At 46.0% G+C, this 11,914-nt stretch overlaps 1 protein-coding gene across 1 annotated transcript in view; it reads right to left on the reverse strand.

The window, feature by feature from the left end:
• The window catches only part of LOC128461465 (ectonucleotide pyrophosphatase/phosphodiesterase family member 2), an 18,393-nt gene extending 11,024 nt beyond the window's left edge, over nucleotides 1-7,369 (reverse strand). The window contains 15 exon segments of the mRNA XM_053446389.1: nucleotides 124-251; nucleotides 336-367; nucleotides 452-577; nucleotides 1,290-1,398; nucleotides 1,506-1,578; nucleotides 2,501-2,566; nucleotides 3,320-3,375; nucleotides 3,753-3,872; nucleotides 4,085-4,164; nucleotides 4,527-4,624; nucleotides 5,158-5,218; nucleotides 5,297-5,422; nucleotides 6,024-6,173; nucleotides 6,280-6,385; nucleotides 7,213-7,369. Of these exon segments, the coding sequence (XP_053302364.1) occupies nucleotides 124-251; nucleotides 336-367; nucleotides 452-577; nucleotides 1,290-1,398; nucleotides 1,506-1,578; nucleotides 2,501-2,566; nucleotides 3,320-3,375; nucleotides 3,753-3,872; nucleotides 4,085-4,164; nucleotides 4,527-4,624; nucleotides 5,158-5,218; nucleotides 5,297-5,422; nucleotides 6,024-6,173; nucleotides 6,280-6,385; nucleotides 7,213-7,230 (1,349 nt within the window). The 5' untranslated portion in view covers nucleotides 7,231-7,369.
• Nucleotides 7,370-11,914: the final 4,545 nt, after the last annotated feature.

Below are 11,914 nucleotides of genomic sequence, written 5' to 3' on the forward strand. Positions count from 1 at the left end.
AACCAGCTGTTTAATCACAAACTATATTTACAATGTTGTTTATTTTTCCAGACACAATGATAAAGATTGGATTAGTGACCTTTATCTATCTATATATTAATATCTCAGGAGTTTGAATCTTACTTTGCGATGTGCCACTTCCGCTCCATCAGCAGGTGGACGTCCTCGATGCGCCGGTTGTTGGCGTAGTGAAGCCTCTTGGGTAGATGCTGCTTCAGGTACGGCTTGAAGTGCTGAGTCGGCATTTTGCACTGAAACCACAGACGAGCAGGTGAACGACCTCGGACTCGACCCGGTGACACATGGTGTGTGTGTGTGTGTCGCTCAGTACTTACTGTGAGGTTAGCAACAACTACTTTGGGGTCGTCTGCAAGAGAACAGGAAGTTTTTATAAATCATTTGTCACTTCTCAGTCTTCATGGTTTCTGTTCCTGCAGCAGAGACGTCTTACATGTGCTGGACTTGGGGTCGCGGGGTCGTATCCTGCCCAGAGAGCCGGGGATCAGCATGATCTCCTCCATGTTCAGAGGGTAACTGCTGAGGAACTCCGTCTGGTCACAGTGAGCCTCCTCCATACCTGAGGTGAAACCACAACACAGGTTCTGTGAGGGATGAAAAGGCCTCAGCAGCAGCAGGTCATCATGGGGTCTATTTCTTTCATCTGAGTGGATTGACCACATGTAGCCTGTTTGCATGTGTGTCGGGTCCGACTCGTTCAAACAGGAACATGTGGGAACATCCAGGCGAGGGGCGGAGCCTGTAGAGCAGCAGGAGGCGGAGCCCGTAGAGCAGTAGGGGCGGAGCCTGTAGAGCAGCAGGAGGCGGAGCCTGTAGAGCAGTAGGGGCAGATCCTGTAGAGCAGCAGGAGGCGGAGCCTGTAGAGCAGTAGGGGCGGATCCTGTAGAGCAGCAGGAGGCGGGACATGATGTATGACCTCTGCTGTGGAAAGATCAGTGTTGTTGTTTACAGCTCATCCACACCGGCGTCGGCCCTCATCAACAGAAGATCTGGAATCTCCTCGTGTTTCCAAGTGGACGTCTTCGTCTTCTACGTGTCCGGCTCCTCTTCTTCATCCTGAGATGTTTGTGTTCTTCAGGTTTCACGTCACGTGTTAGAAACCTCATCAACACGTCCACTCGCTCACTGAGAAGCTTCCACACATTGTCCTGCTGGTTCCTCACATGGACTCTGACATTATCTGGGGCTTTACCAGGGGGCTCGGTTCGTCATAATTATTATTTCATGCTTTCACTATGAAGTAAGCGTGTGATGTCCGTGTGACCTCGTACCGTGATCCCCGACGACGATGACGTTGACGCAGCGATGCAGGTTCATCTGCTTCAGACCGTTCATCAGCTGACCGATGATGTTGTCCAGCTCCCTCAGAGGGTTGTCCAGCTACACACAAGAAGCAGGATGAGGAATGAAAACATGGATCCTGTCTGCACAATACACACACACACACACACACACACACACACACACAGACACACACGCAGCCTCACCTCGGTGCTGAGCGGGCCCAGCCGGTGTCCGTAGGTGTCGGGCTGCTCCGAGTGCACGGCGTAGACGTAGGGCCTGGACAGAGACAGATGTTTGAACGGGAGCTTCACCTGAACAAGAGGTGGTCGAGGCTCCTGAGGTCAGAGCCCAAAGCAAACAAGATAAAAGCTCCTCTGATGGACTTGTTGTTCCCGACAGCGATCGTCTCACCTCGATTCCCCCGAGCTGAGGAGCAGCCCACGTCTCAGAGCGTCACTGTGAAGACACTTCACTCTCCAGTGACTCTTCATCTGTTCTCCACTGAGGCAGCTCTTCATCCTCAGCAGAGAACCACACATTCACTGAGTGCTTGATATTTGAAAGCCTCTGTGATTGGTCCTCTTCACAACCTGGATCACTAAGTTCTCACAGGTTGAACAGGAGCTGGTTCACACCTGGTTGGTTTCAGAGCTTCAGGTGTGAAGGTTCCTCAGACCAACGCACATGATGACACCATGAACACCACATGAAGCGCTTCATTCATCTTCTCCACTGAAACAGAAGGACTACCCCCCCCCCCCACCTGACAACACGCCCACGTCAGACGCCGTCTGCAAACCAATCAGGGTCGAGTATAGGTAGACTCCACCCACAGACTTTTGTCCCTAAATTACAACGTGAAACCAAAACCACCAGATCAAAGGAAACTATGGAACAAACATGAAGCTTCAGACTCGGATCAGAAAACCACCTCACTGACCAACCTCTGACCTCTGACCTCTGACCTTCTGGCTACAAAATGCAGTGACCTGTGACCTCCAAATAAAATGTGATCATCCTCGAGTCTGAGTCTGTGCCAGATGCTTAAAACACAAAAACATAATTCCTCCAGCCACGTGAAAGATATCCCTGTCAATCATCTTAACAGACTGTTACTACATGAAGGAATTAAATAAATTGATGAATTACTAAATAATTATTTAAGCGATTATCCAACAGGAAAGACGCTGATGGTTACCTCTCATCGTCAGGGAGAAGCAGCCAGCGCAGGATGGTCAGGATCCTTCTCTCCAGAGGAATCACCCTACACACACACACACACACACACACACACACACACACACACTCATGTGGTGAATGACGAAGTAGCAGCAGAACAACAACATACAGAGTTAAACGAGCCACATGTTCTCATCAACAGAAAGGAAACACAGAGAATGAATCATGATCTAAATGTTCTCATTCTCATTCTTATTAGGATTATTATTTATTATTAAGACCAACAGACATGGACCCAGTCTGACCTCAGAGATCTGAGCTTCTCATTGTGAGAGTGTGAGGGAGCATTGTGCTGATCCTGTGTCAGTCGGTCTCAGGATGGGAGACGAGTCCTCGTGCTCATTAGCTCATGGACGTCTATGTTAATGATGTGAATCCATCAGTGCACGAGCGAGGACCAAGTTTCAAATGTGTCAAAGATCCTGAAAACTTTTGGCAATACAGGAAAATCTGCAAATGTGTTTCCAGAAGCTGTGTGTGTGTTATTACAGCTTCTTACTCTTATACAATATAGTTCTGATATATTGTCTTATTGGTTTATTATGCTAACAGACAATACAAATATAACTTAATATTGTATGATCTGGGAGATTCATACTTTATATTTATTATCTCATTGATTTTCATTTCTAGTTTGTTAGACTTGAGAATATAAATATATTTTATATTTAAAAGCACAATCATATTATTTAATTCCTTTAACCTCGTTCAGGTTTTTGTAGATTTCAGGTTCAGTTTCTGAATCTAAGGAAAAATATTCCAGTACCAACTTAAGTACCAAGGCCAGAAGAAAGTCCCGGCCTTCACCCCCTGCTCCTGAGCTGTGATCCAGATCTGAGACACAGAGACACACAGGTTAATATTCAGAGTAGACATGAAGAGGGACGACGTGTCTCCACGTCCTCCCACGATCCACAAAGTTAAAACATCTCAACCAATCAGGAGTCAGCCCCAGCTGTCAATCATGATGTCTCAGCCCTCTTCTATATCCTCAAATAACTCAAACCCAACAGATCCGTGAACACTTGAACTATCTGCTAACATGGAGGAGGCAGGGGTTTTGACCTGTACCGCAGCCAGCCACCAGGTGGCCGCCCGTGGTCTGGCTTCACTTTGGGGAACAGTGGTGTCGTCCATCTTTATTTACAGTTGACAGGGTCATGAGTGATTCACTGTGTAACTGGTTGCTCCCAGTCTTCAGGTCTACTCACCGGCTGCCCCCCCCACCAGCGGTGGTTCAGCTTCTCTCGGGTGCGCAGGCTGAAGGTGGCGTTAAACACTCGGTCGTGCATGGTGTTACCCACAATGCCGTGGGACTCCGGGTAAAGACCCTGTAGAGACGCACCACAGAAGAAGAAACAGGTCAGATAGAGGAACCTGAGCTGCAGCAGGTCACAAGCTGGACAGGTTGGAAGGACATTCTGAGCACGGCTATTAGCAAACATGTGTGTTTACTTAGCCTACAAACGTACAAGTACATATTAACAGTCCTGCTTTACTGTACCTGCTAGTGTACACAACTCAGGACCATTCAGGTACTCACTGTGGCCAGGGTGTATAGATTAGGGAAGGTCTTTGATGGGTAGACTGGTCGCATGTACGGGGCGGAGGTTCCACACGATCCTGATGGGAAACACAACCTCCCAGTGTCAAATCAACATTTTACAAAGGGCTGTTCATGAGCTGTTATGGTTCTGACAGAAGCAGGTGCTGGAGACAGAAGCTTTGACCAAATGCTACCAGATTCATCATGGACACTGTTAGAGACAGAAGTTGTGACATGAAGACAGGAAGTTTCCTCTGTCACTAAATAAACAGTCAGAGTGAAATGTAGCACAGATCCTTGCAGGCCTCAGATCAGGCAGAGGATCACTACAGACCTGCTTCCTGCAGCAGATTATCACATCTCCAGTCACAGAGATCAGGACCTTTACAATCACTGCAGCTGTTTTTGGGTCAAAATAATAAGAGCTAAAAACACTTACTGAGCTTGTGTATGTTTGGAATGACGGATTTTCCTTTCTTCAGATACGAGGCTCTGAATCCGTCCACTGACAGCATGATGAGGGGGGGGCGGATGAAGCTGAGCAGCACAGGATGAAGGAAAGACAACATGAAGGTTTAGACTGAGATGAAGGACAAATGTAGATCTAGAACAGGTTCTAGTAACAAAAGGTTTGAACCCAGGAGAGGACCCTTATGACTGATTTCAAGATTCAAGATTCAAGATTCAAGATTCAAGAGTTTATTATCAAATGCACAGAGATAACATGAAGCCGTCATTGGCAATGACATGCTATGACAGGCTCTCTTCTAACAATGCTAGAGAATTAAAAACAAAAAACTAAATTTGAATAAAACGGAATATCAAAATTTTAAATAGAAAATAAAATATATATAACTAAATATATGTATATATACAGCTGAAGAAAAAACAGTAGTGCAATTATGTGCAATAGTGCAAATATGCCACGGTGCTGGTTTAGTGGAGTTATTGCAGTTCAGAGGAGTTTAAAGGTCTTGTGGCCCGGGGGGTGAAACTGTCCCAATGTGATGATTTGTCCCAAAGTGAAGCGTCCGTCAGTTAGAGACAATGAGGAGGTGGTCCAGACTCACCCTGCAGGACACTCTGCCCTCCGGATCTCCTCACAGTCTCCCTGCACCCAGGAGGTCTCACCTCAGGAGGAAACGAGAGGACACTGTTATCACCGACCTTCGTGCACAGTCACTGTCTCTCGTGGACAGGAGCTGGTACCTTTGCAGAGGGACCTGTAGTTGGAGCAGCAGTCCCCTCTCTCCAGACAGTCCTCCGAGCAGTGGCAGGCATGGTCGTCGTTCCTCTGCTCCTCACAGCGGTCCTGTGAACACTCGAACCCCCCCGCTGTCACACGGGAGGAACCTTCCTCGTTAACGTGGCTTCATCACAGAGCAGTGAACAGTGACTTTTCTGCTGGAAAATCTCCCCCTGTTGTTTGCTTAATGTTTTCAAGATGAGTTCTGTTCACGAAGCCAAGCTCTGAATTATTATCAGATGAAAATCAACACTTTATTAACTCCACATTATAAATGGAATTACAGAATAACTCGGGTTATTTTCCTATCAAAACCCTTGTGTGTCTATCGAGGCCTGATGTGTTGTCTTCTATTGTTGTTGTGTGTTGTGTCACACACACACACACAAACACACACACACTTGTTTGTTTGGACTCAGTCGCCCCTACACACACACACACACACACGATGCAGCTGCCGTCATCCTGCTGGATCCCCAGCAGGATGAGTCCTGAACAAAAGATCCTTTGTTTGTCCTTTTTCTCTTTTAATGATTTACGTCTTCAGGAATCAATCAAACGACTAAAAGGTTTTTAGTTCCAGATGTTTTCAGGAGGACACAAAGCTGCAGTAAGGTAGAAGGGGACACCAGGAGGACGGGGACACCAGGAGGACGGGGACACCAGGAGGACGGGGACGTGGGGACTGACCTGTTTTCAGACAGTGCTCGTCGAAGTCCGAGCAGCAGCTGTAGTAGGTCTTACACAGATTGTCACATCTGCATCCCGGAGGTTTGGCCTCCTCCAGCTCGAAGCACCTCCCCTTACAGGAGCCCGCGGAGCTGACCCACTCTGAGATGACTGCAGGGAGGAGACGCACAATCACACACAACCGCTGCACACACACTCATCTTTGCAAACTCTAGTTCACAGTGTTGTCTTCTGCATGTCTCAGGGCGGAGCTCACCTTTAGTGTGGGGCGGGGGGTTGTCTCCTCCCTCTGCCGGCCGGCTCGCTTGAAACACGTACGCTCTGGTGACGTTCGATGCCCACAGGCCGATCACAAGCACTACCTGCAGGAAACAACACAAACTGTTCAGGCTCAGCAGCACAGCAGCTTCTCCTCGTTCAACAGTCTCCACTGAGAAGCACTTGTGTTCACGCCTCACCGGAGGGGTCAGAGGTCAACAGGCAGCCAGGTATGAAGACCCTGAAGAAGTGGAGTGTGATTCCACTTCTTCTCGAGTCAGAGTGAAGAAGTTCAACTCAGAACAAAACATTGAGGAACTGGTTTTTATTTGTTTAATCCTTTAGCAGAGAAGACTCAGATCCTCCTGAGGACTGATTCCACTGTGATGAAGAGGATGAAGAGGAGGATGGTGATGATGATGATTGCCTTTTATCATCATCATCACCATAATCATCTTCATCATTATCATCATCAAAACCATCATCTTCACCATAATCATCTTCATCGTTTTCACCATAATCATCTTCATCATCATCATAAAAATCATCCTCTTCATCCTCTTCACCTTCATCATCATCATAACCATCATATTCACCATAATCATAATTATCTTCATCATCATCATTATCCCCACCACCACCACCATCATCTTCATCATCATAAAAACCATCCTCTTCATCCTCTTCACCTTCATCATCACTTGTCTACAGGAGCCTTATAAATAAAGTTGGACAGATCCAGCCGCAGTGAAACTATTCAAACTTCAGGCTCGTGCGCGTGTGAGTCAAAGTTCACTTTTCTCTGAGCCGCAGGTCGATACATCAATTCTGCACAAGCTAACCGCGGGGGAGGAAGAGGAGGAAGAGGAGGAAGAGGAGCGGGTCCAGCAGGATTAAACACGTCCCGCGGACCGGCCCGGTCTTACCGTACCAAAGAGCCGAGCAGCATGATGCAGACCGAGGGTCCTCCTGGGGCATACCCGCCGAAAAGCACCGGACAGCGGCAGGGACTGTGGCCGAGGTCCGGGAGAAGCGCGTGTGCGGGTCGATGGAGCAGAGCGCGGGTCCAACTCTAATTCTCTCTCTCTCTCTCTCTCTCTCTCTCTCTCTCTCTCTCTCTCTCTCTCTCTCTCTACCTCCCTCCCTCTTTCCCTCACTCCTCTCTCTCTCTCTCTCTCTCTCTCTGTCCATCTCTCTCTCTCCTCATGACGTAATGGGGACAGCTGTGCTCTGCGTCAGGTCCGGGGGCGCGCTCCAGAGTCCAGCACGGTCACCAGCTCTGAGTTGAGGAGGGGGGGGGGGGGGGGGACTCTGGATTATATATACACGCACATATATAAAGACATAGAAATAAAGTCTGTATCACAAACACATGATCTAATCTGCGTCACACTTTGATAATGTTTTGTAAATTGTCAGAAAAGTGCAGTTGAATATCTGTAGATTGAAATAAACTCTGGAGCTGTCAGTCAAAGTGTCTTCTTCTAGGTCCTCATATAAAAACTGTCATCGCCAACTGGGTCAAACCAAAGTAGCCTTCAAAGTAAAAGCACAACGTTTGTTTTGTATTGAGCTGAACTACCTTGCTTTTATTTTGACAAGTTGTAAACAATCTGTGGACCAAGTAGAACACGTCTTCTTCTCCGTCCTCGGATGACCTTCACTTCCTGTGATGAAGGACGAGGTGGTCGAGGTAGCCCCCGACAGAGGGGACATGTCCCTCCAGTGAGGTCTGGACAGACATGTCCCCCCAGCGAGGCCCCAGTGGATTATGGGAAGGTTTGCCTTGTGGCTCAGCTCCGTCTTCACCACTTTGACGTTTTGTTCAACAGGTCGAGCTTCTCCAAACTTTGAATGAACTTCTCTGCAGCAGCAGTGGCTCCAGGTTCTGTGGACTGAGGGTCTCAATGGGACCTCCACCCCGGCTCCACCAGCACCACTGCCGGTCTCTGACGTCCGAGCTGGTGCCAGACGCCTGTTCTACTAAAATACACCTGAAACTCTGCATGAGTGAGTAAAGGCAGAGTCATGCTTCAGGTACGATGTAGAGTATACGTCCTAGAGTAGGATGTAGGTACAATGCAGGGTATATGTCCTAGAGTAGGATGTAGGTACAATGCAGGGTATATGTCCTAGAGTAGGATGTAGGTACAATGCAGGGTATATGTCCTAGAGTAGGTTGTAGGTACAATGTAGGGTACACGTCCTAGAGTAGGATGTAGGTACAATGAAGGGTACACGTCCTAGAGTAGGTTGTAGGTACAATGTAGGGTATATGTCCTAGAGTAGGATGTAGGACACATTTCTACTCCTAGGCTACGGCATAGCTTTGAAGCAGAGGGCTCGTTGTCCATCTTTATCTCCAGCACATAGTCTGGAGCAGCAGTGTGAACTTTGTGTTGATTGTGTCTACAGCAGCAGGACACACAAGTAGAACCAGTCCCTGCCTGTTCCCTCTCCCAGATGAAGATGTAGAACCTGCGGCGAGGCGAGCTGTGAGACGTCTCACTGGCGTCTCCTCAGTAAACAAGGAGACAAAAGACGCCACAGTGTGAAGACAGCTCGTCTCTTCAGATCCGTCCTCCAGCCGTGGAGATGTTTATCTGCTCTGTGAATCCTGAGTGAGAACCACAGCTCCTCTTCCCAGCACCGCTCTGAGAACACATCAGAGGCGGCGCTCGCAGCGACAGGCCGGGAACATTGTGTTCATGGGGGGGGGGGGGGGAGGGGGGGGGGGTGCTGATGTCTCTGCTTTCAAAGTGATGTGAACATCCACCGCCTCCAGGGAAACACCCTCACCTCACAGAGACCACACACGTACTGTACATGCATGGTCGGCTGCAGGGTGCACGCACACGTACAAAGAGCACACACACACAGAGACCAACACACACACAGACCAACACACACACACACACACACACAGACACGTACAAAGAGCACACACATGAGAATCAAAACAAAAGATCCTAATTCACTGTTTGGTCTGAGGCCTGCAGTGTCTCTGTGTGTGTGTGTGTGTGTGTGTGTGTGTGTGTGTGTGTGTGTGTGTCTGCCCCTGGCACAGATTACCTTCCACAGACCACAGCCACATCCTGATTGGCCGTCGGGTCCCGTCACCTGAGGCCGTGATTAGCCGAGCGATCCGACAGGAAGTGAAGACACAGATTGAGTTTCAGTCTGAACACCTGGAGTCTCCAGATGTGAGAGCAAACCCGTTCCCCTCCTGTAATCTGTTCTTTACTTAAATATTATTATATAGGTTTTGAGTTTGATAAATAATTCTGTCATAAAAAAGGGAAACTTAAGTATTACTGTTGTTTACAGTTCAGTCTAATGATCATTTATTCCATTTCAAAACATCTCGCCCTGTTTCTCCTTTTAGAAGATGTTTCATAATTCATGTTTGTCAAACTGTATTTGTGAATTCATATCATCACATGGAGAATATTCACCGTAACTTCAGGTAGAAATTAAATTATACAGTTTGAGTTTCATCTCCATTCAAGTAGCATCTATACTGATAATTACACTTCTGCAGAAACATTTTATTTTCACATTATATATTTGTATTGTCTTTCTTATTCTTTCTTTTACATTGACTTGTATTGTATTTATAATTTTTTATTTGAATAATATGTACATTATTTTATTTTCCTTATTATATCTTTCTAATCTTTTAAAATGCATGAGTCCATTACTCTAAACATATTAAGTATTTTTCTGTAAAACACTTTAAACTGCAGTTGATCTGTTTGAAAGGTGCAATATGAATAAAGTTTGATTGATTTCTTTAAATCAGATCTGAGGACCCCCCCCCCCCCCCCCAGCTCTCACTCTGAAGAGGAAACGCTCTGAGGACGAGAGTTTAGAAACTTCTGCTCGTTGTGTCTCAGTGTTTTTCAGGAACTTCAGCTCTTTGTGCCTCATCATCACTTTCCCTGACAAACTGTGTGAGTCTGTGTTTCCTTCACTGAGACACAAAGTGCCTCCGTCAGCTCAGCGGCTTGTTTCCTGGTCAAAGGCTGAAGAAGCAGAAGCAACATGACGCAACAACAGGAAGGAGGATGCTGAGCCCTCCACTTTACCCACACATGGAGCAACCCACTGGACCTACTGGGAATCAGACTGGATTAGAAGAAGAGAGAAGAAGTTCAAATGATTCGTGAGTCGGTTTCAGCAAAAGAGACAAAAGTGGACAAATTATATTTTATAAGTTGAGTTTAAAAAAGTCATTTAAGGCCTAAAGTGAGTCAACAGAAACTCAAGCTGTTAAACATGTTTAAAAAGTCAATCACGAGTCTCCAGCTGATCACTGAGGTAAAGAGACAAAGATCAAGAGATTCAGACGAACTCTGAGACCAGACCAGTGAAATGAACTTCTCCAGTCCGGTGTCTGGACTCAGACCTGGAGATCAGGTGGTCCAGAGGACGGTCGGAGTGGAGGATCCTTCACGTCCTTCATGGACACTTGAGCCTCAGTGTGAGGAGACGTCTGCAGTGAGACGTGTCTCTGACCTGCTCACCAGCCTCCTGCTCAGTTTGCAGTTCAGAGTGGGACAGAACTCAGATCCATCAACTCTGCTGACATTTGAGCATCGTAATCCAGGAACGGTTATGTACTGTGGACAAAGGTCCTATTTGCCTCACTATCTTCAAACACACACACACACCCACACATACAAACACATGTACACACATAGACACACACACAAACACACAATGCCACCCACACTTATACACACACATGCGCACACTTTTATTCTTTAGTTTCCGATTTTTATCCTGATCTTACAAATTTTACTTTTCTTGAATAAGGGATTATTCTCATAATCTTACTGATTTTCTTTCAATACAATATAAGATTTGAAATTAACATATTTGATCTCACAAAGATTTGAACAGAGCAAAGTTTCTAATGTTGAGAACTTTCTCCCGTCAACAGTAAAATTAACTATCTGCCGATTTTCTTCACGTCTCTTCTCAACTCACTGCAATCGTTCAAAGAATCCAGAAATCATCTACTGCTTCAACCACAGCGCCCCCTGTTGGTCACTAGGAGTATGAAGCGTGACACTTTTACTTTATGGCTGTTTATGATCACATCCATTCAAGGTATAGATCATTTACTGAAGTAAAAGTACTAAATCCATATTTAAAAACTACTACACATAAAATGAATGTATTCAAAACCCCACTGAAGTAAAAGTATGAAATGGAATCAGCGAAATGTAATAGAAGTATGAAAAGTACTTTAGGAACACAAACTAAAACGTGTCCATTCAATTATTCAATTATATATATATATAAGAGATTTGAGCAGTGTTTCTCGTTTGTATTTCTTAACTGCAGATATTTGTTTTATAAAATCATAAATTTCTATTTTCTGTGATTGAAAACAAATATTTTTTAATTAAGTGCTTAATAAAGTGCTTTTATTTAAATGAGTGAAATAATTTGATTACTGTTTGATTAAGTTTTGTTTCCTTCACACGTCCACACAGTTCGTTTAGAACAAGGAGCATCAGACGCTTCATAGTGAATCTGATCAACCAGAAGAGAAGAAGAAGAACTGAGGATATATATCTATGGAAGAGAGGAGCTGGAAACAGGAACCAGGAAGAGGAGCGAGA

This window comes from Pleuronectes platessa, chromosome 18 (genome assembly GCF_947347685.1).
Source record: "Pleuronectes platessa chromosome 18, fPlePla1.1, whole genome shotgun sequence".
Taxonomy (NCBI): Eukaryota; Metazoa; Chordata; class Actinopteri; order Pleuronectiformes; family Pleuronectidae; genus Pleuronectes; species Pleuronectes platessa.